This window comes from Chanodichthys erythropterus, chromosome 10, assembly GCF_024489055.1.
Source record: "Chanodichthys erythropterus isolate Z2021 chromosome 10, ASM2448905v1, whole genome shotgun sequence".
NCBI classification, from domain to species: Eukaryota; Metazoa; Chordata; class Actinopteri; order Cypriniformes; family Xenocyprididae; genus Chanodichthys; species Chanodichthys erythropterus.
In genome coordinates, this window is record NC_090230.1 from 47,298,954 (window position 1) to 47,326,551 (window position 27,598).

Below are 27,598 nucleotides of genomic sequence, written 5' to 3' on the forward strand. Positions count from 1 at the left end.
TAACAGTTCCGCTTGCGACAGTTAGCATGATATTCCACGTGGAACTCCTTGTCGCCTACACTCGTTTGCATCATTTGTGTCGCTATATACTGTATGCATGGTCTTTTTTTTTGGTTGCTTCATGAGGTTTTTTCTTAGCTTTTTCTTACACTCTATAGGCTTTCTTAAAGGATGCACAAAGGCAGAGAATTCGGAAAACAAAATGATGATGAATAATTTGACAAAATATGAGTTAAAATGGTGTGTAAATTACTCATGGGTCAATGACATAAGAGTGTCCATGATGATTTTTTTTTATTTAAAAGTTTAAAAATTATGTGCCAAGAAATGTACTCTCTGTATTCAAGTTGGTTTCGAGTGACTTTAAAAGCATTTATGCCATTTACAATAAAAGATCAAATTGAATGATGGCTTTACCGCATGACATTTTAGAGTCAAGAAGAAAATTAAGTAGAAAAGTAGAAAATTAAATCAAATAGAACTGTAGAAAAGTATTTTTCTTATACATCCAGACAACAAGTGCGTGCACAACTTATTACTTCATAAATACATTTTATGTATTTACATCGTAATAATATAATATAATATAATATAATATAATATAATATAATATAATATAATCAGAACGTGTATCACCTTGAAATTTTGACTTTTTGCACATAAATTCAAATATACTGTGTATATATAACTTTTAATTTTAATTCAAAAAACATTAAAAACATGCTCATAAGAGGTGTATTCAAGTCTTTGTACGCATGAATTGCGTTTTCAAAAAGTTCAATGGTTAGTTCACCCAAAAATGAAAATTCTGTCATTTATTACTCACCCTCATGCCGTTCCACACTCGTAATACCTTCGTTAATCTTTGGAACACAACATAAGATATTTTAGTTGAAATCCGATGGCTCCGTGAGGCCTCCATAGGGAGCAATGACATTTCCTCTCTCAAGATCCATAAAGGTACTAAAAACATATTTAAATCGGTTCATGTGAGTACAGTGGTTCAATATTATTATTATAAAGCGACGAGAATATTTTTGGAGTGCCAAAAAAAACCCACCTAAATAACGACTTATTTAGTGATGGCCGATTTCAAAAAACTGCTTCAGGAAGCTTCGGAGCACAAATGAATCAGTGTATTGAATCTGCTGTTCGGAGCACCAAAGTCACGTGATTTCAGCCGTTGGCAGTTTGACACGTGATCTGAATCATGATTCGATACACTTATTCATTTGTGCTCCGAATCTTCCTGAAGCAGTGTTTTGAAATTGGCCATCACTAAATAAGTCATTATTTTGTTTTTTTTTGCGCACCAAAAATATTCTTGTCGCTTTATAATAATAATATTGAACCACCGTACTCACATGAACCGATTTAAATATGTTTTTAGTACCTTTATGGATCTCGAGAGAGGAAGTGTCATTGCTCCCTATGGAGGCCTCACGGAGCCATCGGATTTCAATATATCTTGATTTGTGTTCCAAAGATTAACGAAGGTTTTACGGGTGTGGAACAGCATGAGGGTGAGTAATAAATGACAGAATTTTCATTTTTGGGTGAACTAACCCTTTAATAGAAGGACATGCCACTGACCCTCGTGTTTCTGAAATAACACTGTTCAACAGCTTTTAGTTATATTCCTTTGCTGCCTGTTAGCATAGTGATAAATAAAGAATAAGATAAACACAACCATGCTATAACAGAATCAAAACATGCTCAATCTGTCATAGTTAACTGTACTTCTTTCAAATCTGTTGTTGCAAAATCACCTCGCTCATATGGATTCTTTGATCAACAGTAAGTTTTTTTTCATAAAGACCAAAAGATCAGTTTCTTCTGGCCCGGGAGCTCAGGGTTAGCGATTGGCCCTCAGAGAGGGGTGTGATCCACTCTGCTCAGTTTGTATTATTTTGACATGTGTTTTGGCAGTGTTTCTGTAGATTTCATCACTCACCAAGATCCTTAATGCGAGGAAGCACATCTCGGGTGAAGTTTTTGTACGAGGCAATCTTTTCCTCAGGCGAACCAATGCCCACATGGGCCTCGTAGATACGAAGACTGCTGGGCCGTGGGGGTCTGGGGTGCTGGAACTGGGAGTGAGAAAGAAGAAAGGTTAGAATTGGAGAAAGGGCCCAGATATCAATCCACCATTCTTTAGTGGGCTTTGATGAGAGATTTTGCTAGAAGGTTCTGCTGAGCATCAGGGTTACCTCAAAGATCCTGATGCAACACAACACAACACAAATATTTGACTTCATTGAACGCTTGCAACAATACAATGGAGACTAAGTTCTCAGTCTAAGCCTAAAGTTTGGAGCTTGAAAATGTAAAAAAAGTGCAACCCAGAGCAAATTATTTCCATAATGTCTATTCAATGTTTTGACTTCCACAACAATATAATATAATATAATATAATATAATATAATATAATATAATATAATATAATATAATATAATATAATATAATATAATATAATATAATATAATATAATATAATATAATTAATATAATATAATATAATATAATATAATATAATATGTAACGAAATGTAGCGGTTATTAATCAATTTATGGATGAAATATGAATATAATAATTCATAAGGTTATGAATAAATTATGATTCATATATCGACCCAATGGGGAATTAAACATATATTGTGAATCAATTACAACGAATTATAATCAATTACATATATGATTAGTTCTGGTTTAATAATTATTTAGAGAAACTGCTCGTTTGTCCAGCAAACTAAGTCCCTCACAGAATATTATAAACGGAGTTATTCTCTGGCCATGAAAATAACTAAAGCATAAAGCGATCGAAAAAACGTTAAAGTGACTTGGGTTTTCCGCTGAAAGAACAAACAGAACAATCGAGCATGAATAACGTTTTAATATATGCAAACTACGAATACAGAGGTTATACATCTAAATATATATACAAGAAAATACACACCTATGTACAAGAATAGAATTAGATAAGGAAAGAGAGAGAAGGCAAGTAGCAAACTCACAACCAGTCCTAAGCCAGCACGGAAATCAGTTTCATCATCTAAGATTGAGAAACTGCAGTATACTTGCATTGGTTGCGTGTGTCGAATTTCAGGTTAGCGCTGGTGCAGTTCGTTGGCTTCCTCCGTTCAGCGGGAAGGTTTGAACTGAGGACGAGAGTGAGTTTCGCTGGAAGATGGCGATCCCGAAGCTGAGCGCGGTGGCAGCGCGTGGTCACCGGAGGGGTCCGGGAAAAACGTGCATGAGATGCTCGTGAGACAATCGGGAGAGAACACACAAGAAATTGTGCGTCTTTGCTTTTATGACAGATAAGCCGACACACCTCCTTGAGGTGGGGTAGCCAATAACATGGGTGCAAAGTTGGCGGGAAAGCTTTTCCTTTGTTTGGCCTCACGACTTAATCTGCATGATTTATGACTCTCAGATCAGATCTCCAAATGGAGTGCGTTCTTCACAGTATCATTAAACACATAGAAAAATGCATTTATCAGCGGTGTGACATATCTCAGTGAATAGCTCGTGTCCGGAGCTTTACGGAGAGACCAAACTCGATAGGTCAGAAAGGCATAGGAGAGAAGTTATGGTTTACAGACAAAATTATATCGTTAAAATGCACACTAGCACAAATACACTCATTTAAACACTAGGAAACATGCATAGGCCCTAAAAATATATGAAATATATATTTCAGCATAGTGGTAGTTTACAAATACAGTTGAAAATGTATGATTGTGTGTTTCTGTGTCTGTCTGTGTGTGTGTTTTTGTGTGTCCCTGTGTGTGTGGGGTGTTGGAATGTGGATCTGGTCAGTCTCTGGGGGGGTTTTACAACCCAGTCCAGCATGCTAAAAGCGTTCTGAACATTCCAAAGTTTATTGATTATCCTGATACGTGTGCATACGCTACAGATCCCCCCTTTCGGCCAACGAAGTTCCTGTGCGGACTTCGTTGGACGGTAACCAAGTTCGATGGCACATGGATCCGGATGGCCACGCAGCAGGTGGTTCCTACTAGTCCTTGAGGGAGGGCAGATAAGCCCTTGTTCATGGACTCTTGCATCCCTTTGATCCCTTGGGATAGGATGAAGGCCAGGCCCAGGGCGAGTGCGTACTTGATTGCCATGGAGAGGCAACGGATTGTGTTGGCAGCAGTCCAAGCTCGGGCTCTAGGTGAGCTGGTCAGGACAGGCAGTCGTGAGAGTGCTTGGAAGGCTGCATCAATGGGAGTACTGTCACTTAGCTGGGACCCCCCTTTGTCAATCCTCAGTTCCATTCCTGGATCTAAGGTGTGATGGTGATCCCTGGGGGAAGATGGGATTTCCAGTTCTGACTGGTCCTCTTTGCTTGAGAGACGATGAAGGATTGAACCCAGGGGTACCTGGATCCACTTACTTGGATTGGGCAGGTTGACATGAGTGGCGGTGCTGTGCTGATTGTAGGTTAGGGTGGCAGCATGAGTGGGGGTGTGGATGAGCAGTGGATCACCCACAATCTCGGCTTGTGTTCCGATGACTGGGGTGCGAGGCTTGGCCGGGCAGCGTGTGTCGCTGGTCATGGGCTGCAACCGGCCCATTCCTTCAGTGTGGTTTCTGAGGAAGAGCTGGTTTGGGCAGAAGTACTGAAAGTCTTTGGTGAAACTACACCTGCGAAAGTGGGGAGCCGGGCACAGCCGTGGGTTGCTGTTGTGGTAGGCTACCGCAACTGAGGTGTGTTTCTTGGCATGGGTGTTACGTTGCTGCCACCTGACATTGACCGTGTCTTTGGGTCTGCCAGTAGCAAATTCCAGCACAGTTTGTGTAGGATACTGAGGAATCCTATTCATAGCCACTCTGTCCACAGAGAAGCTAATTTCTCGCAGCAGGTCTGTCAACAGAGCTATAACCAGCTGATTTTGGGCAAAGTCATTCTGGAGGACTGTAAACAGTTGCTTCCTTGAGTTTGCAGTTTGCATCAGCAGGAAACTGTGAGTGCGGAGAACCAACGCAATACCTTTCCAGGATTTGCAGGTGGTTTGCAGGGTTTGGCTCTGTGTTGCGAGTTGCTTTCTCAGTTGTAGGAGCTTGTTGTGATGCTGATGAGGGGAGCAGGCTGTGATGAGACTCAAGTCTCCTGGTTGGTACAGATGCAACGGCAGTGGCACCTGCCGTGCCATCAGTAGTTCTGTGGGGAACACCTGAGTTGACTCCTGTATGGTGTCTGTGATGGCCATGAGCCTCAGATGAGGTTTTACAGTCCAGTCTTTCTGGTCGACTGACCGTGGAAACGTGACTCCTCTGCGTTGCAGTGGAGCTCTGTAGTTTGGGTTTACAGTTTGGACTTGACAGCAAACCTGACATTCTCTGACATACTCTGCCACATCTTTCTGCATGCTGGGCCAGTACGCCACTTGTTCCAAAGTCTCATAAATAGTTCTGGTGCCATGGTGTTTGGCACATGGTGTGTCGTGGGTGTATATCAGTTCACCCCCCTTTTGGCCCTGTGGCAGTACAAGCTTTGGCGCTGTGAAGACATCAGGGACATATTTTAGAACACGCAGCATGTGGTCGGTCTCGTGCAGTCGTTTGTTGCTAGGGGCCGCCGTGGGACCAGATGCCGGGAACGGGAGGTTGGAGGGGTCTGAGTGGTGGTACAAAACATTTTGAATGGAAATATTGGAAAGTTTGGTTGTCAGTGGCAGTGGCAGTAAGGTGGGAAATGTTGCAGGAACAGTCCGCTGGCTGCGGGTTGTTGTTGCCACACTAAGGGTGGGTGAATGGGGTGGGTGTGACCATAGCTTGTTATGCAGTGTGCCAGTCTTGGCAAGGGCATTAGTTTGGTTGTTCACACCTTTGTCACGCCCTGGTTGCTTTAAGCATCTTTTCACCTTTTCCCAGTAAACGATCATGTCATTTGCTTGGGTGAGGTGATCACGTGTCTGGAACATGTGTTGATGTTTCACCTGCTTGTTGCATTCAGTCTTGAAACCAGTTTGTTTCCAGCCCAGAAGATGGCATGTGAAACAAGGTCTGGCAAAGTGTGAGTCTGTGCACATGAGTTCCCTGATGTTATGAGCTGAGGAGACTTGAAGAGTTATGAGGGTAGCTGCTGCTTCACCATACTGACATGACTGGGGACCCCACCTGCTGTTCTGTGGTTGGCAGGGTTGGTTTCTTAACCATCGTACCCCTGCATTTGCCTGTGGGATGCCCTCATGGTTGTAGGAACGTCCATCGACGTAGGCCGTGGGCATTCCTTGGCACGCATTCTCTTTGAGGTATCTGTGACAGGCTGGTCGCTGTTGTTGGGGTACCAGTATCTCAAGTGTCAACGCTGGTGTGCTGTTATAGCAGTTTTGATAGGCAGCTGAATCTCCGCTCCGTGCAGACTTGTGCTTTCTGGCACGTTGTGGCAGTGGCACCTGCTGGTTCAGCCTCCTGAAGTCGCTGGTGGGTCGCCACTTGCTGTCTGGTTTGACAATGGACCAGGTAGGGACTGAATAGGTGCTGTTGCATGGGCAGATAACACCTTTTCCTTCTGTTGAATGAACAACCTCCTGTACTGGTTCATGTGGGGCGATCTGACCTTCGTACTGCCTGATTAAGGTGGGAGGAGCATTTGGGTGTGTTGCACTATGCACTGTGTGAAGTTTAGTGGTACCACCGCATAAAAGGTCTTTGTCAAATGTCACTTTGAATTTGTGCAAGACGTTTCTGAGTCTTCGACAGTCTGCATCATTCTTTAGCGCACTTGCATCTTTCTGGATCTGTTGGCCTTTAGGCTCAAACCTTGGGAAGGGCTCCTCTGTTGTGGTATTAGCTGTCAGGTTGGCTGTCCGAGGTGCAGCGCTTTCCTGAGTTTCACAGGCAGGCTGGTTAGCGACTGTGGGTACTGCAAGGTGTTTGTCCTCCATCAGCTCCGTTCTGTGCACCTGTTCTGTGGGGAACAGTTTGATGGAAGTGATGGAGATGCTCTTGAAGGATGCTGTGAAACTTGTGTTGCTTAAGCTTCCTTCTGGGACCATGGCAGCTGGTATTAAGTTAATGACTGTTAACTTGCGTTCAAAGTCATAGGGGCCGTGGTCCATTATCCATTCTAGATGGTGGGCTTTGGGAATGCTGATGTCTGTGACCATGCATTCGTTGAGCCAGCTGTGAACTACGTAGGGTGACACTTCAGTTAGCGGTGTGGCTTTTAGAGCAAGTCCAAGTTCCACGCCTTCAGGTGACAGTGTGAAGGAGCCCAGCATGTGGCTTAGGGTTTGACCACATTGCCTGTTGAGCCAAACAGCACCCCCTTTGGTGTAAGGTGGTACTACAATTTCCTGTATGTTGATCCAAACAGCACCCCCTTTGGTGTAAGGTGGTACTACAGTTTCCTGTATGTGGATCAGGAGGCAGACCTCTTGGGTGGTCTGGCCTGACAGGAAGTTGGCAGTGTTGACAGGAACAACAGGAAGCTGTACAGTCATTGGGGCCCACAACAACTCATTTGCACTGTCCGTATGAGCATTAGAGTGCATCAGGAGGTCTGGAAGGACCAGGAAGTGATGGGTTAAATGCCGGTTGTTCCATTTGAAGTTCACAACGCAGATGTCCTTGACGGTCATCATGGTTGACAGACGAAAGTCCAATGGGAAGCGTATTTGCATGTTGACAAATGGGAGGTCCGGTGTTCCTTCACTGAGAGCATTTAACAGCGTGTGGCTGAAGGCTGAGTTGTCTGCCCACAGTGTGAGAATAATGTCTGTTGTAGTTACATCATTCAGCTGTGAGTCTGTCGTGACCTTGGAGCAGAGAGAGTTACAGTCTATGGTGAGTTGAAGTATGCCGGGTGGCGACCTTGAACTGTGTTCTGAGCCGGGGTTCCCGCGGTTAGCTGGGAGATTTCCCGCGACCTCTGTGACCTGACCGTCTGGCTCAGGTGGTCTGGGTGACTGGGAAGGCAGAAGTTCACACACTTGAGCCCAGATTTTCAGCGGTCTGGCGTTCAATAAGGGCTCAAAACAGTCTAGCGGGTCTTTGTGGGTGAAACAGAGAAACGTGTCCATTTGCGCTACGCACACAGGAGGTACCAGGCTCACTCGACCAATGGTGTGGTGCATGGGAGCTGTGTGTTCAAGGTGGACCTCATTTGGACTGTGAGACTGCACATTCAGCTCACATCTTTGTGACTTGAGAGTCTGGCTTTGTCTTTCAGCTTCATTTCTCAGTCTTTCAAAAAGGTGAGGACAGGTTTCTGGGCAGTGATCGGAGTCTGGGTAACTGGTTGGAATTTCTACAGTCTTTTTAGACGCAGTTCTCTGCTTGGCTTGAGCTTCGTCGACCAAGTCTCGCGGCTGCTGAATAGACATGCTGCTTGAGCAGGCCAAGGCTGCCAGATGATCACTCACCGCAGGGTGCAGCTCTCGGAGAAGCAGAGGGTTGAAGATGAAATCTTCCTCCGTTGCTGGCTGGTTACGTGCTCCGTAGTACCCTCTTTGCATTCGGCTGTAGAAAGTGTATGGGTTATTCAGTCTGCCCCGTTTTAGGTCCATGGCAGCAGGGAGCCCTTGATCTGATGCAGGGTCAGAAAGCTTTTGGATCAGAACCTGTCGCAGGTGCTGGCAGTTGGATGTGACAGCTGCTGGCGAAGGTTCTTGGCCGTTGGACGTTTTGGGCAGTGGACTTTTAACCCCATTTGGAATTAGGGCTTCTTGACTGGTTAGGGGAAACTCTGTGATGTGTGTTTCCCCTCCCATGCCACTTTTCAGTACTCTGTAACCAGTGTCAAGTTCATTCACATAGTCTCTTTGTTGTTTCGGAGCCATAACTCCTTTCTGGGCCTGTTTGAGATGATTTTCACAGGTCAGGGCTTTAGTGTGTCTGTCTTTCAGTGTAGTCTCTGCTTTGGCTAGGGGAGCTTCGCTGTGTTGGAGTTTTCCAGTCAGTTTTCTACGCTCCACCTCCAGGTGGAGCTCTGCAAGGGCTTTTGAAGTCTTTGCAGCTCCTCCTGCAGCTCGGGTTTGGATTCGTCCGCTGTCCAACGCTGGTCCTGGGTCTCGACGAGTCGCTGATCGTGGTGACGATGAATCTGGGCCTGATTCCTCCGGGCGTCCTCCGCCTGGAGCTTGAGGTTGTGGGCGATGGCTCGGATGACTCTCGCCCACTCTTTGTAGCTCGGCATTGGATCGTGGGCCATTAGTCGATTCAGGTTGTCGTCCAGCTGCTCGTTGCTTAGGTGCTGGGGATCCACAGCGTCGTTGGGCAGGATTGTGCTGGTCAGGGAGCCCAACCCGGTCTTGAGTCCGTCCCCATGGGTGCTGGGGCTGGCTGCTCTGAACACGTTAGCTTGCTGTTGGCGAGAGAAAGACAGCACAAACAGAACCAATGCAAGCACGCGCAGGGCTAACGACTTATAATAATGCATGATTATATAATTCTTTGGTTTGGTTCCAGTTAACTGGTGCAGACAGTTAGTGGAATGTAGGCTAGACACTTAATTGTCGATAGCCAAAAGGACCACGCGGGTCAATTTGTGTGGGTGAGTGCCGGATTTGAATAAAGATTTTGACAGGCGGTAGCCCTAAGAGTCCTTTGATGACTCTCGCTGCTCGGTCGTCTATCTATTACTCAGTTTTCCGTGATGGCTCTCACAGGCTCTGCTTTTACATGAACTGAAAGAAACAAACACAGTAGAGAAGCAAAACAGAACAGGGTGGATGCAATTAAATGAGAAATAGAGCAGTAAACAAATAGAAAGGAATAAAAATAGAATCGCAATAAACTAAAACAGAAGGGCTAGAGGGGAGAAGTGAAACTTAAACTTCCTATTCCAGCTGGGTTTATGACGGTGTCAGGCGAGTGCACGGTTGCGTCATAAAACCTAGAGGGATGGTATGGATCGAGAGCCTAAGGGTTGGCCCGCACCTGAGTAATTGAAGAATATGTAATATTCTGTGGCTTTCAATTAGGTGAAGTGACTGTATGTCACTAATTTAGGCCTGGGTGAATCGTGGGTGCTCAGATAAGAACTCAATGGCAGGCCACCTTTCCTCGACGATCAAACACTCTACTGCGGTGTCCGTGGCACCTGTCCCCTTTGTACCACGGTGCAACCTCTCAAACAGGGAACACCAGCACAATTGCGCACTTTGGCAAGGTATTTGCGCCAACGGCCCGAGTGACCAGTCAAGATTGAGTTTTCCCTGAACTCAGAGTCTGTCCCCTTTACGGGCAGTTACTCCAAACGGGCGGTTCTGTCATGCAGAAGCCTGAGCAAGGAAATTAAACAAAATTGCCGCTTGTTGTCACCCCGGGTCTCGTTGCCTCCCTGTACCTGATACACAACTCGCTGATGTCCTTGCGTGTTGCCCGTGATACGGGGTCAGAATGTCCACGATTCACACACGGTTAGTGTAAGAAGCGCCAGGCCAGGTAGCTCCACTCACTGGAACTCACTGGAGCAACCGTCAGCTCACCCCAGGGCGCTAAAGGGCCTTATCTGCAAGTGCACAAACAATCAGGTAAACACGACTTAATTGTAAATTTAAAACTCAATTTAAATCTTGTTTAAATAGAATTTAACTAATTAAGTGTGTAGGATAAAAGAGTAGGGGTCTAAAATGAACTAGCTAGAAGCAGAACAAAAGTAAAAATAACAGAAAACAAAAACAAATCAGATGCACTTGATTCAAATTTGAATTAAACTCTGTTCAATTCAATTTAAATGAGTGCATAGAATAACAGGATGGGAAAAAGCGAAAAGAGGATAATTCAGAGGCACTTGATTCAAATTTGAATTAAACTTGTTCAATTAAATTTAAATGAGTGCATAGAATAACAGAATGGGAGAAAGAAAAGAGAAAGCCTTCCCTATCTGCAGATTTTTCCTAAAGAGAATTGCTTGTTGATAGCAAAATGCCAACTGATTGACACTACTTAATTTTAAAATTGAATTAAATGTTATTTAATTAAATTCAAAAATAAGTGTATGAAATAAGGGAGGCTTGGGTGTGCGTGAATATTATTGCCAGCCAATAACACACAGGACCCAGAACTAAGAGTGAATAAAATAAAACATTAAGTAATAAAGGGAATGAATTTCCAAAGTAAACTAAAGAAATAACTTGAGAGAGAGAAAAGACAAAAAGGGAATGGATGAAATAACACAAAGTGGAATAAAAATAAAATAAATAAACTGAAATAAAATAAAATAAAGTAGATCTGTGAATACAGGAAAAAGAATACAAGGGAAAAGAGAATTGACTTATCTGACAGTGTCCACCAGGGGGCGCACTCTCAGAAAGTGAATTCCCTTGTTGGAAGGGAAACAATTTAAATTAAAAATTTAAACGTGTTTAAATTAAATTTAAATCAGTAAACCACATTCCAACAATGATTGGAAAGCATAACCACCAAAAGCAAATTACTTTTACAACTCCCCGCAGTATAGAGAAGCAAAAGATAACTTGGAGATAATTTCAGTTCAAAGTATGGAGCGGCTTTAACTCAGAACGTCCACGCGGTGGCGTCACTGAGTCCACACAACCAATAAGTAGGGAGGGGTGGCACACCTGAGCAGACTGCCCTCTGGCGTCTGGTCAGAGTTACTGCATCCCCTTTCTTTAATTCGTGATACAAAAACGAGCGCGCTTGTGGGTTTCTGACCCTTACGCTGTTTTAACTGCACGGTCACGATTACAACTATAGAACCTCAGCGGATTCTTTCATAAAAATATGTGTACCGTTTTACTCACGGGTACACAACTCTGGGAATCAGTCCCTTTGGTGCAAACTTTAATGCACGCGAATATGTAACTTTTGCGGGATTGCTTCGCCGCTGTTACTAATCAACATTGGATCAGAATGCTGATACGAGCTCCAAATTATTACACATCAATCGATAAACCAGACGGACTGCTTTTCCGATTAGATCTGTAACGGGGATCACGTGGTTTTGGGTAGCTAGTCCAAACGACGTAACCCAGGAGCAAACCGGCTATTGTGAATTTTTGGACGACACAAGAAATTCAGATTCAATAGCGGGTAAATATAATGAGGCCTCGAAAGAGTGGTCGCAGGAATCTCGCCACGACCCTCTAAACTCGCTGAACACGATTCAATTCGTTTATTCAAGCGGAAATTAATATTCAAAACTGTAACTTACTGCAAAGATTGTCGTCCTTCACAGATACGAGCTTGAGATATCAATGGACTGCAGTGTATTTCACGGTCAACCAAGGCTATGCCTGCAGTGTTTCTAGACACAAACAGCAGCTTGTTAACGGTGCGTAGTGAGGACCCGTGCGTCTTCTCACTGAATAAAGCGCGCATGTAAGTTAAATCATACAAAATTATTCTACATTGCTCTTTTACCGAAAACCAAGTTTAAAACGTTGCTCGCGAATCCTCCACCAAATAATATATGTAACGAAATGTAGCGGTTATTAATCAATTTATGGATGAAATATGAATATAATAATTCATAAGGTTATGAATAAATTATGATTCATATATCGACCCAATGGGGAATTAAACATATATTGTGAATCAATTACAACGAATTATAATCAATTACATATATGATTAGTTCTGGTTTAATAATTATTTAGAGAAACTGCTCGTTTGTCCAGCAAACTAAGTCCCTCACAGAATATTATAAACGGAGTTATTCTCTGGCCATGAAAATAACTAAAGCATAAAGCGATCGAAAAAACGTTAAAGTGACTTGGGTTTTCCGCTGAAAGAACAAACAGAACAATCGAGCATGAATAACGTTTTAATATATGCAAACTACGAATACAGAGGTTATACATCTAAATATATATACAAGAAAATACACACCTATGTACAAGAATAGAATTAGATAAGGAAAGAGAGAGAAGGCAAGTAGCAAACTCACAACCAGTCCTAAGCCAGCACGGAAATCAGTTTCATCATCTAAGATTGAGAAACGGCAGTATACTTGCATTGGTTGCGTGTGTCGAATTTCAGGTTAGCGCTGGTGCAGTTCGTTGGCTTCCTCCGTTCAGCGGGAAGGTTTGAACTGAGGACGAGAGTGAGTTTCGCTGGAAGATGGCGATCCCGAAGCTGAGCGCGGTGGCAGCGCGTGGTCACCGGAGGGGTCCGGGAAAAACGTGCATGAGATGCTCGTGAGACAATCGGGAGAGAACACACAAGAAATTGTGCGTCTTTGCTTTTATGACAGATAAGCCGACACACCTCCTTGAGGTGGGGTAGCCAATAACATGGGTGCAAAGTTGGCGGGAAAGCTTTTCCTTTGTTTGGCCTCACGACTTAATCTGCATGATTTATGACTCTCAGATCAGATCTCCAAATGGAGTGCGTTCTTCACAGTATCATTAAACACATAGAAAAATGCATTTATCAGCGGTGTGACATATCTCAGTGAATAGCTCGTGTCCGGAGCTTTACGGAGAGACCAAACTCGATAGGTCAGAAAGGCATAGGAGAGAAGTTATGGTTTACAGACAAAATTATATCGTTAAAATGCACACTAGCACAAATACACTCATTTAAACACTAGGAAACATGCATAGGCCCTAAAAATATATGAAATATATATTTCAGCATAGTGGTAGTTTACAAATACAGTTGAAAATGTATGATTGTGTGTTTCTGTGTCTGTCTGTGTGTGTGTTTTTGTGTGTCCCTGTGTGTGTGGGGTGTTGGAATGTGGATCTGGTCAGTCTCTGGGGGGGGTTTTACAACCCAGTCCAGCATGCTAAAAGCGTTCTGAACATTCCAAAGTTTATTGATTATCCTGATACGTGTGCATACGCTACAAATATAATAATACTTTTGATTCCCATATATTATATTCTATGAATAATCTTAATTTGGATGGATTTTCTCAGCAAATATTGATATATGTGATTAATCTGATTAATTTATTAACAAAGTTTATATAAAAAAGGATATCTGGTAGATTCTGGCCCTGTCCCAAATGGCACACTCCGGATTTGTGGACTTCCTCAGAGTCCACACTTTGGTGACGTCATGTAGTGCAGACCTATAGGGCCCTTGGCGCAAGTCCACGAGGGCGCATTGAGAGGTATTTTTGGGACAGACTCGATCGTCATGCCGGAAATAACGGTCTGGTTGTTTTTTGACAGGAGCTGCAGGTTCGGGGATAATATTTAGCATCAAGAACAGGTTTCTTTTCTTTTGCAAAATATTATCTCCATGTCAACTACACAGCCTGCTTTTGCTTATGCCACCTGGGCATTAGACAATATATGCATGCTTATTTAAATAATGTATACAGTTGTAATAATACATAATGTTCAATTTGAACTAAGATTACAATTTTAACACATAATAAACATGTGCATGAGTTTCAGATGAATTTACAGGTTTAAATATAAATACTAGGTTTACATATAACTATAAAGCCCTGACATTCGGTTCTATTTATTTAATGAATCATAATGCGATCGTATTATTCAACACGCCATTATTATGTTTGAGATATCAAACACTGGTCGATGACCATAATGTTTGTATAAACTGTAGGTAACAACTGGTAAAATGTACACCTAGGTCATAAAAACCGTAATGATACCTACACTTAAATATTTTCTTCTCAGCCATGTCATCTTTTGTTCTTGAGCGAAATTTCCTCCCATCCATTGTCTGATTGGCATTTCGCAAGGATTCCTGGGTAGTTAAAGTGTGCAGAGCCTGCATCTATGCGGGCTTCGCGGAAGACTGCTTCAAGGGTACAAAGCGGGCGCTGCTGAGCACACTTCAGAGCATTAAAATGCTGAATGGGACGGCCTACGGACTCGTAGACTCGGCGAGCACGTGCAATTTAAGTCCACGAGACCGAAAGTCCACATGAAGTGCGCCATTTGGGACAGGGCCTAAGAAAGCAATACAATTTTAAATATAATAGTGTGTTTTTCTATAGCGATCTTTCGGTTTTATTGCCAGACATATCAGAGACAATTACATACAAAGACACATAGAAGTTAAATGCAAAAAAGAAAGCTAAACCAATTGTATCTCACTGAAAATGGTGCCATTTCCAGAAAGCAAAAAGCAATATTTCCTGCCTTTAATCATGCAGCAACCGCTATAACTGTCAGACGACATTGTGTCACCAATTCATCTCCTCTAAAAAACTTGATTATGTGCATGATGGCATTGACCACAGTCGCTGTATGAATGTCTGATGCCATGAATAGATATCAAAGGAAAGTCTGTCTCATTGTCATTGTGGAAGAACCGCCCCATATCAAAGCTGTTTGCAAATGGTTCTTCAGTGAAATGAAGACATCAAGAGGGAGAAAGCAATTGTTGAATCGCCTCCGATTAAATTGGCTGTTTAATGTGGCGGGCCACTTAAGAGGAGGCGGTTTTGAGTGTCATTACTAACACGGAAGAGGGGTCTGCATAAGAGCAGGGTGCTTCAGAGATGCTAATGGCTACCGATGATAAATGGTCGAGAGCCACAGGAAGGGCACATGCTCGCCTGAACAACATCACGGTCCTGCAAACATTCCCTCCTCCTGCTTTGACTTTTATCATAATCTACCTCCACCCTAAAAACAAATAGTGGTTTTTGACAAAGATAATTATAAATGGGTGTTTCTTCAACCATGGGCTCTTTTGGCCCAGTGGTCTTTCAGAAAAAACATTACTTGATTGTATTTGTCCACTATGAAAAGTATAAAAAAGTAATCTTTTAACAAAATAGAAAGACATATTCTTTCTTAGAGAGAAAGAAGCATGTGTGGTTAAACCAGGAACTCTTGGTTCTTGGAAGCAGCTATCAGTCAATGATGACTGGTGTGATGTACGATTCTCCACGGACCCTCTGCAGAGCAAAACCTGACTCTAATAGGTTAAACCTTGCCAGAGTCCATAACTCAAAACTCTCCTCCCTGACAGCCTAAAGCATCTGCTCAAACCTGTAACACCTGAAACCTCTGAGAGTGTGTGCTTGTGTGCGAGAAAAAAAACAATTGTACATAAAAAAAAAAAAACTTAGTTTAAAGGTGCTACAGAGGATCTTTTTATTGACTGAGAAACCAAAGACTGTTAGTGAGTTTTTGAAATGAGTGCATGTGTAAGAACAACCCCCCTCCTTCACAGCTCATTTCGAGGGAACACCTCCCAAAACTCGTGCACGAGTATTGGAAAACGAGTGTTTACCACCGGCATTCGCTGTGTCGTGTTAGTGGATTCATTATGTCAGACTCACCGCAGGTAACTCATAATCTGCAGTTGTTACTCCAGTCTCCGGACAAAAACATTGCATGCGGCGCCTGTAGAGTGTGGAAAGTTACTGGAGAGCGCAGCCGCGCACGTCTCTCACAAGGAACGTCATGGCAGTGATTGACAAGCCAGAGGGCCAATCGTTTACGCGATTGGCTGATGTTTTTAAGGCCCTACCTCGTGCACAGATGATGTATATTAATATTATTACTTTTAGTGCACCTAATACATAGTCTTTTATCAGTTAGTAAAGACAGTTTCAAGTAATATTGCAAAAATGTATAAAACAAAACATCCTCTGTAGCACCTTTAAGTATTTATTGTTATTTATACCTTTTTGTTATGTCTTGGTTTATCACACTTCTTTTCAGTGCTGAAACAGTCTAGTAAATGGGTTCCAAAAAACTAACAACCAAAAATACCCTTCCACAGATTTTTTATTTATTTATTTATTTATTTATTTTGACTTTGAAACTCAAATAGAAGAAGAAACAGTGAATCTTCAACTTCAAGTAAACTTTGAGTCTAAATTTCATAAATTCTCTTGGATTTGATATTTTGGTGTTTGACAATCTACAATAAAGTTTTTCTGTTTTGTACCTGATTATTTGCTGTTTTACTAAGTGCTATTTTTTTGAGGAAATTACATGGAAACGAATGGGGTTCAATTGGTGAAAGTGATTTCACCAGGTACAACATGTTCCTGGATCAACATCTTTATTGATCCTGGAACAACACTCAGATTTGAGGGACAAGTTTACAGTTTATGTCAAATTTAGGTTTACAGCCAGGTTTAGGTGCTTCTACATCAGTGTTATTCACCTGTCATTTCCCTCTGATCTGATTTAAGGGATAACTTATGGGTAGGGTTGGGTTTAGGAGTAGGACTACATTTTCAGAGAGGAATGTTGGCAAAATCATGGTGACTGGGCCAACCATAATTTATATAACCAAAATTTGTACAACCTTTCCAAAACACATCTATGTTTCGAAACTTTGCATGCACATCCATGACACTAAATGAGAAAAATAACCAATGTTTTAAGTTTGAAAAGCCAGTGTGGGCCAAATTTACCCTCAACACAATAGGAGGTCCTTGTCTTGAAAAATTGCTCAGAATAATTATAATTGTATATATTCTACTGTATTTTTTACATAAAATCTAGGGTGTTCACTCACCTGGTATGGTTGTGGGGGGTCCCAGTGGGTCCAGTCATAGGTGACAGAATCCAGCGTTTTTGTGACATATTTGGCCCAAGGAGAGATCCGAAACAGATATTCACCTGTTCTGGTCAGGACCACAAGCTACAGAGAGAAATGACAAATTTGACATCTCGAATTATATTTTAATATTCAAGATTAATTTACGATGCTAAATAGAAGCATATATACATACAAATAAAAGAGATATTTTTATTACACAACTATTAAAAAGTTTAGGTTCAGTACAATGTTTTATTTGGAAAAGAAATGATTACTTTTATTCAGCAAGGATGCATTAAATTTTACCAAAAGTGACTGTAAAGAGTATAAAGACACTTATAATAATAATAATAATAATAATAATAATAATAATAATAAATTCTATTTCAAATAAATGCTGCTCTTTTGAACTTTCTATTCATCAAATTACAAACAAAAATGTGGTTTAAAATATTAAGCAACACAACTGTTTCCCCTGTATCACTGATAATATTAATAATAATTAAAAAAAAAAAATGTTTTTGACCACTGAATCAGCATATTAGAATGATTTCTGAAGGATCTTGTGACACTGAAGGCTGGAGTAATGATGCTGAAAATTCAGCTGTACCATCACAGGAATAAATTACATTTTAACATATATTAAACTCCTACCAACGGTAGTAGAACGGTAATGTATGTATACACACACAAAATATTTAAATGCTGTATATTATGCAAAACACATTTTCCAGGCAATTCAATTTGGTGTTTCTGTTTGCTGCTTCCTGCCATGGTTTAAAAGCACCATTTATTACAAAGAAAATATTGAAGGCTTTTCATCTATATACTAAAAACAGCTCTTTGTCATAATGTGCATATTAATAACATTGCAAAATAAAGATTCCCAACCCACCTCTTTTCATAATCCTTCCAGACTCAGTTAGAAACTCTCTCTCCCTCTCTCTCTCACACATACACACACACACACACCAGGTGGACAGGTGTTTGGTGATGAGAGCTGACAGAGAGGAGAAGAAGAGCAGAAGAAAACAAAGTACTTTAAGAAGGTCCATCATTGCTTTCAATCTCTTGGGAGGCAGCTTGGGGATTGTCACAGATCGATAGCCGTTCTGGAGAGACATTGGGGCGGGGCGGGGCAGGACGAAACATCCTTAAACCGCTCTGGTCGGCTTTGCACAGACTATTACCAAGCTAAGAACATACCATCGCTTTACTGACAGCAGAAATAACACTGTGACTTTGAGAAAGAATGACAGAGAAAGACAAAGAGAGACAACTTGGAGTGATTTAGTGATTTAATAGAGCTCAGTAAAGTTCCAGAAAAAAATGTCTAAAAATGGATTGCAATTTGCCTATATATCCAATACTGAACAATACCACAAAACCAGAAAAAAAAAAATGAATAAAAAAAATTCTGACCAATAATTTTTAGCCGATTTAAAAATGTATTAGATTTTTTTTTTTTTTTTTTTTTTTTTTTTACGTTAGTACACAACAAGTAAAACAATATTGACAAATGAGAAAATCCAGTGTAACCATGGAAACATGACGTTCAGATTTCTCACGGTTCGGTTTGTATTGTGGTTTCGGTACGGTTCGGTATGTGCTTTGTTCAGTCAAAAAAATAGGACAATTGTCAAATAAAGATAAAGAAAATAAAAACAAATAACCAAACTAAAAGAAACAGCACAAATAAATACATGAGAGCTAAGATACAAATAAACAATGCTTTACAGGTAAAACAATGTTTTTCAGGAATCTAAGCTTTCAGGTACAGAAATTGAATGAAGTCAAATATAAAATAACACTTCATGTAAACTTCTTTGATGAAACATTATTGAAGTTACAAAAGCTTAACATTAACATTAAACATTAAAACATAGAACGCAGGAATATTAGATTGCTGTGCCTTTAAGACATAATTCAAAGATCCAGTATACTTTTACTGATGCGCTCTGTCTCGTTTTTCTCTTAAGACATAACCTACTATGTTTGTTAGGATACTCGCTAAGATGGGCATGTTGACATAATTTTTGTGTGAATTTGTCCGTTACGGTGCAAGGCTAGAAAGAGAATTTGCGCGAGATTATTTGCGCGCGCGAGTTCTCTTTCACGTCTTGTTTAAATTGGCAAGGTTTAAATGAGTTTAGTTTAAACACGGATAGCAACGTGAACACCTGCGCTCGCGCGCCATCAACACACTCATAGTGGACATTTATTTACAAAAGAGTGACTGTTTTGTCCATGTCCTTTTGATCATCGCTGTTGTAATGTATTGGTGAACCAGAATGTATACATATCCATTGACTGAAACATACATTAGCCGAATCCGCATGTCTGTTTTACACGTTGTTTTCAACAAACCATATAGCTGTGTCAGATTTGGGATGAACCGTGGAGAACCAAACGGTTCGTTTTTTACAGTGAACCGTTCCACCCCTATTCTCCACTACAAAGACTAACTAGGCCAGTTATTACTATCTGTCTACATTCTAGAATAAGTTAATTTGGGATGTTGTATCTTGTAGTGTAAATTAGTAGTATTTTTAGCATTAAAATAGGTTACATTAAAAAAAAAAAAAAAAAAAAAATCTCCAAAATGTTTATGTTGAAGAGTAGTTCAATAATTTCCTCTTGAGTACACACCATTCTGAAAAGAAAACAGCATAAACCATCTAAAAGTGGTAAACTGGTCTCCCAGCATGGCAAAGCTAAAACTTAGGCTAGGCTAGAATAGAATAGCTTGTCAAATTTGCCACTATTTGGGTTTGAGCAAAAACACACAGTTTTTGTGTGTGTCCCGTTAAATGCAAATGAGCCGCTCTTTCCAGAAGAGGGCGGAGCTTTAACAGCTCATGCTTCGGTTGCTAAAAAACAAAGCTGGAGAATCTCACGCAGCCAAAATGACGATTGCCAAAATGACGAGAGACTCAGGAAGAAGTTACAACTTATAGAATACATCTGGACGTTTCTGAATGGTTAGTAGATAAATTTATGTAGTTGCTGTGGAGTTGATTCAGCTCATCGACTAGAATGCGCCATCATGTCAATCTTTTATGAAAATTCAGCATTGAATTGATCCTCATTTGTGAAGCAGTCTGGTGTAAAATGACGGCATGGTATTTTTTTAAGATGGAAGAATGCACTTTTACAGATGCCAGAAATGTGTTTTTCAAATTAAAGATTGGTAACAACACTCTACTACAACAACTCTTCCTCTTCTCTAAAGCAGCCTAACATGGCCTCACCCCCTTTGTAAATTTTGGGATTTGTGATGTCACCAACCCGGAAAGAAGCTTGTTGTAGTCTTTAACCCTTAAATGCATACCTCGGGTCTTTAGTGACCCGGGACGTCATTCATTACCCTCCTCCTCGTTCATTTTTTAAAGTTAGACATCATCCTTCTTGGTATTCCTCAATTAATTCATTATAAAGAATATAACAAGAAAAAAATTATAAAATTATAAAAGAATGCCTATTTTTGTATTCATTTTTTGTAAAAAATTGTATAGGGTTGCAAACGACCCGAGGTGTGTATGAGTGTACGTATATTTTTTCTGCACAACAATAATTCAATCTTAGATGACGGAATAAGTGCAATTCACCTTTATTCCACAAGATGGCAATATCTGATACACAATGCTGAAGTGACGACTCTGATGAAGCTGTTAGCGATCGAAATATTGATTTTGAAGATGTTGAAAATTATATTGTTTTGAGAATACGTTTGAGATCGCGAATGGGCTCATATTCGTGACCTCAAACATAAAACTAGCCCATTATTTGCTGAATTTACTAGGAAATGAGCTCTGGCGAGGACAGTGGTGATGGCGTAAAACATCTGCTCAAACTGAACCCTTTCAAGCTCCAAAAGGTAACAAAATACGATTTATTTTATTCTTCTGTAATTGTTACTTTAATATCAGAGGAGTTTTCTATTATCGCGACAGGTAGAGATCCTTCCGTGTTAGATATAGATCCGGGTCGATAAAGACCCAAATATGTAAGAATGATTGGCGAAACAGTCATGCATTTAAGGGTTAAAAAGCAATTTCTGTAAAAGAGAATATCTCCTTTTGCACTCAACTTTGAGCATCATAATTTTGCAGATGTTGTTTATGCTCTAACAGCAACATTACACACTAACTAAAGTTAAAAAAAGTGAAATCAACAAGGACCCTTTTAAGGCTGGTTTATTTATTTCTTTTTGCTTCAAATCTAATTACACAAATCAAATGGAGCCGGTTTAGTTTTGAACACAATATTCTAAAAAATAATAATAATAAATAAATAAATAAAATTATGTTACCGTTGAGTTTTATACAGAGTGAATGTATTTGTGTTGGCACCATGTAATTAAAGAAGCTGTGTCTGGCAGGTACATTTCTTAGCTGTATAGAGCAGGCCAGACAGGACCATTTATGGATTAGCATGAGTTTAATTTAGAGTGAATGAACAATCTCGTCTGCATTTAGCACAAGAGTAAAGTTCACCTATGCACTTTTCATTTTCAACACAGCATCAAACCTTTAATTATATTTCATTCCTATCAAAGCATCCCCCACTGATCTGTCATAACACCTTCCATCTGAGTCCAGCCTCACATGACAGTCAATAAGTAAAGGACCTGAAGTGTTAATAGGGCTCCTAGGTAAACATCTGGAAATTTTTCTGTGTAGACAGAGAGATATGGAGGTTTAGGTTGCTTAGGTTTCTTCCACTTCACGCGCACACACATATAACTCTTCCCACACACTTTCAGCAAGAAGAAACCCCTAGAAAACTCTCCTTTCTCCTCACTTCCTTCAGACTCCAGTTAGCAGTGTTTTGATTTCCCTCGAGACGACGACTATACCCCTGAACCAGCTGTCTGGAGTCACTGAGGTATCTCTCAACAAACAGAAGCACAACAAAAAGAATGTACCCACATAGAGAATTAAACATGGTCTTGCAGGAGAGCTTGCTTAGAGATCTCAGAGCCACCCGGGGATCCGTATTGATCACCTTCAGCTGCTAAAAGTCTTTGAGCATCTAGTTTTCCCAGTGTTTTTAAAATGCAATATCACTACACATGGCACTGAAATATTTATGTTTGAATAAATGAGGTTCGGGCTTGTTGGTCCTGGTGATAAAAAGAAAAAAGAAAAAGCTGAGTTGATTTTAACTAACGCTTACAGCAGGTTTCAAATTCATTTGGCACGCAGCAGAAGGCCATGTGTGGGAAATGCAATAGGCAACATTGATTAAGGGGACGATGAAAGGGAATCTCATGAAACATTGGGAGTGCGCTTGAATCTGTGAATGTGCGCATGTGTGTAAAATAGCACTGGAAAACGTTGGCTTCTCTTTTAACACATGCTTAGAGTTTTACACTAAATCAGGTCTGCTGATAATGCACCCATGCACTGATTGTCATTGAGATGCTAAAACGAATTAATGAGTAATCAAAGTATTTTTTTTCCCCAATCTGCATTCTATAAATGAGGTTGAAGGCTAAAGCTGCGTTCCATTCGACAGGGTGCCTACGCAGTGTTCACTGCTCCCTACTCCCTGAGCACAGTATATCCATTGAAGTGGACTTCACTGACAATAATAATAAACTTCAAAGAAAGTCAACGACTGTGTCGCGCTAGACTGGGTAAACCCAGCCTGATCTGCCGGCGATTTGATTTCCCCCGGCAACTCAGTCTGGAAACCCGTACATTCATTTCTACTGCTTCTGTTACACTTTTGCGGGAACCAATCACAGACTGGCTTATCCACCTTTCTCACTATTGGTGGGTATAACACGATGACGATAGAGAAGCGACGGCAAGCACGACCGTCAATCCAATTCCTTTTAACCTCTCGACGATGCTGAATGACTTCTTTAGTTTAGCAAACAATCACTCGTGTGGGTGTAAAAACCACTCACTTTCATGTTTTTTTTTGCACAACCTGCAAAAATCGCTCGATGCCATTGCTGCTTCGGCAAACTGCTGATCAATGCTACAAACCAATACAAACTAAACCTCTCTGGAGTTTTCGCGTCGCTCTGCAAAGTACGTCACCCGGATCGTTGATCTGATTGGTTGAAGGACTATCCAATTGCGTGTATAATGCTCGTTGATCACGCTTCTTGTGCAGTAGAAAATACATACAGACTCCCCAGACCAATGTTCAATTTTAAATTGAGCTTGGTCTGGTGATAGCCAGACAAGTGTCACGCAGATTATGATATAACATAAATAAATAGATATTATAATTTACTTTCGAATTTAAAATTGACTCTTAACAGATTTGAAGCTGTAACTGTCATGCCATATGAAAATAAATGATCATTTGGTTAACTGTATAAATGTAACTTAATTCATGCTCTGGGTCTCATCTCGTGCACTTTCTTTTCCATGCGCAGCCGCACAGTAAACACTTCTGAGGTAAATAAAGTAAAATAAAAAATCTCAGCTGCTTTTCATCACTTTTACTTTGTCATGCCTATACAATAAAATATGCAAATGTAAACACTCATCGCCATAACCATTCATACTTTCGTTCGTATAAGAATAACAATATGTATGAATACTCAAACTGATCTCTAACTGAGAGACTTACTGATAGTGTAGCTATGATAACAACTGTCTTCAAAACACACCGAAGTACAAAAGGCCAGAAGTGAAAAATGAACTGTAGTTGATCTGAGCTCAGCTGAAGCAGCACTAATGTGATCCGATCAACCTCCGGTGTCCGGCAGAGTCAGGGTGCTTCAAAACCCATATCGTGGCACTGTGGCAAACTGTGCTGGACATGCGTTCCCCTGCCAACTTTGGCAAGTGGGAACTTGTTGGGCACTCAATGTCCCCATCTGCTACCTTTTCCCATCAACCCCAGATTAACCCTGAGAGCCAAGTCAAGCAGCTTTGCCCCACAAATGCCACCCAAACCTGCCAATGACCATCGGTCTACTAGGACAGAAAGAGCCAAGAGCCCGTTCTGCTTTAGCAGAGCGGCTAACAGCTCCTAATCAGGCTGAAGAGACACACAACCTTTCACTAATCCAAATGTTACCTCACAAGATGTGAAGACAAAAACTGCAGCCCACGAAATATATTTCAAATTCTCAATTTTAGTATCTAGTATCTGACCAACACAAAGAGCTACATCTTTTCAAATCACAATTCAAATGTTCATGTTGAAATAAATTGTTTCATATAATACAAACATAACAATATAACATGATGACGTGATGTGTTTTGTACCTTGAGTTTGGTCAGGTGCTTGATGACAGGAGATTTGTCCAATTCTGGAGAGAGGAATAGTTCCCATTTCCCAAACTCTGTCTGCGTGAAAGGGTGAGACTGTTTTTCCCAGGAATCTGAAGGAAAACATATTTATTTCTTTATTGTAATGTGGCATTATGTCTTTGAAATAAGAGGCATAAAAACTGGAGCTGTATGAAAGCTAATATAATATAATATAATATAATATAATATAATATAATATAATATAATATAATATAATATAATATAATATAATATAATATAATATAATATAATATAATATAATATAATATAATATAATATAATATAATATAATTTGTCCTTAACTGAAAACAAACAAACAAACTGGGATGAAAGCATTATTAGCCAACTATGGTCGTAAGTCCCATTGAACTCTATTGGTAATGATGGAACTTATGACCATAGTTCGCTTTGGGAAACGCACCCCTGTACAGTAGATGGCTGTTTATATATCACTGAGGTACATTCAATTTGTCCTCAGACGTGGGAAATTCCTATGCCCCATTAGGAACTTTTAACTAGAATGCCCCCTCAAGTAGGATTTGTGACTGGTACAGCACCGACTTCAGAATTCAATATGGCTGCTTGCTTAATGCATCAACCATAGAACAACATACATACAACCATACAACATTAAAACATTTATTTCCATCGAGAGGTGCATCATTTTTTGGCCAAGGTCTTGTATTGACAATGCAAGAGGTGAGCAATCTGTAAAGTCTCCTCCAGCACATCCCAAAAACTTACACTGAGGTTAAGGTCAGTGCCAATTCATGAGTGAAAATGATTCTTCATGCTCCTTCCTAACAATTCTTTCACAATTTGAGCCTGATGAATCTTGACATTGTCATCCTGGAATATGGCCAACGATACATCTTATATATATATATATATATATATATATATATATATATATATATATATATATATATATATATATATATATATATATATATATATATATATACTGTAGAATTGCACAAATATTGTAGATAAAGTAATTTGGATGGAATAGCCTTCCCTTTGTTTCGTTAAGGCCCGGTTTCACAGACAGGGTTTAGATTAAGCCAGGATTAGGCCTTAGCTCAATCAGGGCATTTAAGTAGGTTTTATAAATGTTCACTAGAAAAATAAAAAACATTACTAGTGTGCATCTTGAGACAAAACAATGGCACTAACATATTTTAAGGCATGTCAGTGCAAGTTACTTTCTGTTAAAACAGCTCAAACATGCATTTATTCTGGGACTAACTTAAGCCTTATCTGTGAAACCGTGGACAAATGTTTAAGCTGTGTAGGTAAACTTGCAGACAGATTTTTTTTTTTCAGGCAGAAGAGTGTTGTTCCGCTCAATGTTCATGGCTTCAAACAGTTAATGAGTTATTGAAAAATGTCTATCAGTTTGTTTGAGTTTAATGTGAGACCAAATATTCACTGTAGGGTTCAAATCTGGTCTTTGAGCAGGCCAAAACAAGAGCCTGATGGACTTGTTCTCAAGCCACTACTTGGTCATTTTTGGGCAAGAGCATTTATCTTTTTGAAAAACAACTTCTGATCATTCCTCTTTAGATAAATTTTCAACAGTGGGAAGCAAGCCAATCTGCAGTATTCTCCTGTACTCCAAAGCATTAAATGACTTTTCACAGTCAAGTAGCCAATAGTCTCCCCACACAAAGATACACCTTCCTCCATGCTTCATTGTGGTAGAGATGCATTTATTATTACAGTATATTTCTCAGCAGCAGATTTTTGAAGAGCATCACCATGCAACTCTGGAGCATCACCATGCAACTCATGTTTCATTGTTCATCTACACTAGGCATGTGACGGTATCAAATTTTCATGTTGCGATTAATTGATGAAGCTTTTATCACGGAATACGGTATTATCACGATATTAAAATAAGTTGCAAAACAATTTTTGTCATAGTTTAACAGGTTTAAGAACTCTTTTTGTAATAAAACAAAAACAACTCTGACTGAAATTTTCAAACAGATTAAAATACAAAAGAATTAGGCTATAAACAACAGATAACACTTTACTCTATTTAATGCATTAACTAAGATTGAGCAATAGCTACATTTGTTACAGAAAGTGTTATTTTTTGTTAATGTTAGTTTAGAAACACAACTGATCATTGTTAGTTTTATCTCAGGTCCATTAAATAAGTTATTTTGATTTTAGTAATGTTATTAAACAGTAACTAAGAAATTAACATTAATTAATAATAATTAATACTTTATAAGTATTTTATTGTCAGTTTAGTGATAATGTATTAACATGTTAACTAATGAAGCTGTATGTTTTCAAAGATTTACTGAACAATAACAAATAATCAGAACATTTCTAATCATTAGGGCATGTTGTAGTCCAGATTAAAATATAAAAATGTTTAGGTTTGAAAATAAATATCCTTTTAAGTCTTTTTTAAATATTCAGTATTTGGTGCTGTGATGAACAACACTGAGATTACAAAAAAATGGATGGCTGTTTGAAGCAATTTAAAAACTTCACTAGCGCAGTTACTTTGTTTGCACGGTTTCCTCGGTAACCGCTGCACGCTGCTGTTCCATCAGCGCCCTCTGCTGTCGGTGCAGACGGTGCGTTCCAAACGGGATATATCGCCCTCCGAAGGGCACTTCGGAGTGAAAATAATCATGGCCGCCATATTGAAGGGTCGTTCCAAACCGAAGTGCTCAAAACTGGCCACTTCAAAGGGCCCTTCGGAATGAAGAATTTCGAAGGGTACAACTGATGGACACTTCGGGCCCCCTTGATCCTTTGCACAAGGAAGCTGTTTGACGTCACAGAATGGGTACAGGAGGTTAGGAGTTCGATTTTACCTATAAATGTATGTATAGTATTTTTCTATACTGGTGTAATATTTATACGATTACATTTGCTACAT

At 40.2% G+C, this 27,598-nt stretch overlaps 1 protein-coding gene across 1 annotated transcript in view; it reads right to left on the bottom strand.

Moving 5' to 3' along the window:
• gbe1a (glucan (1,4-alpha-), branching enzyme 1a) overlaps positions 1-27,598 on the bottom strand; it is a 193,540-nt gene that overhangs the window by 134,166 nt on the left and 31,776 nt on the right. Inside the window, exons 3-5 of the mRNA XM_067397121.1 lie at positions 24,649-24,764; positions 17,387-17,512; positions 1,955-2,090 (exon numbers count right to left, since the gene is read on the bottom strand). Of these exons, the coding sequence (XP_067253222.1) occupies positions 1,955-2,090; positions 17,387-17,512; positions 24,649-24,764 (378 nt within the window). The remainder of the gene's footprint in view (positions 1-1,954; positions 2,091-17,386; positions 17,513-24,648; positions 24,765-27,598) is intronic.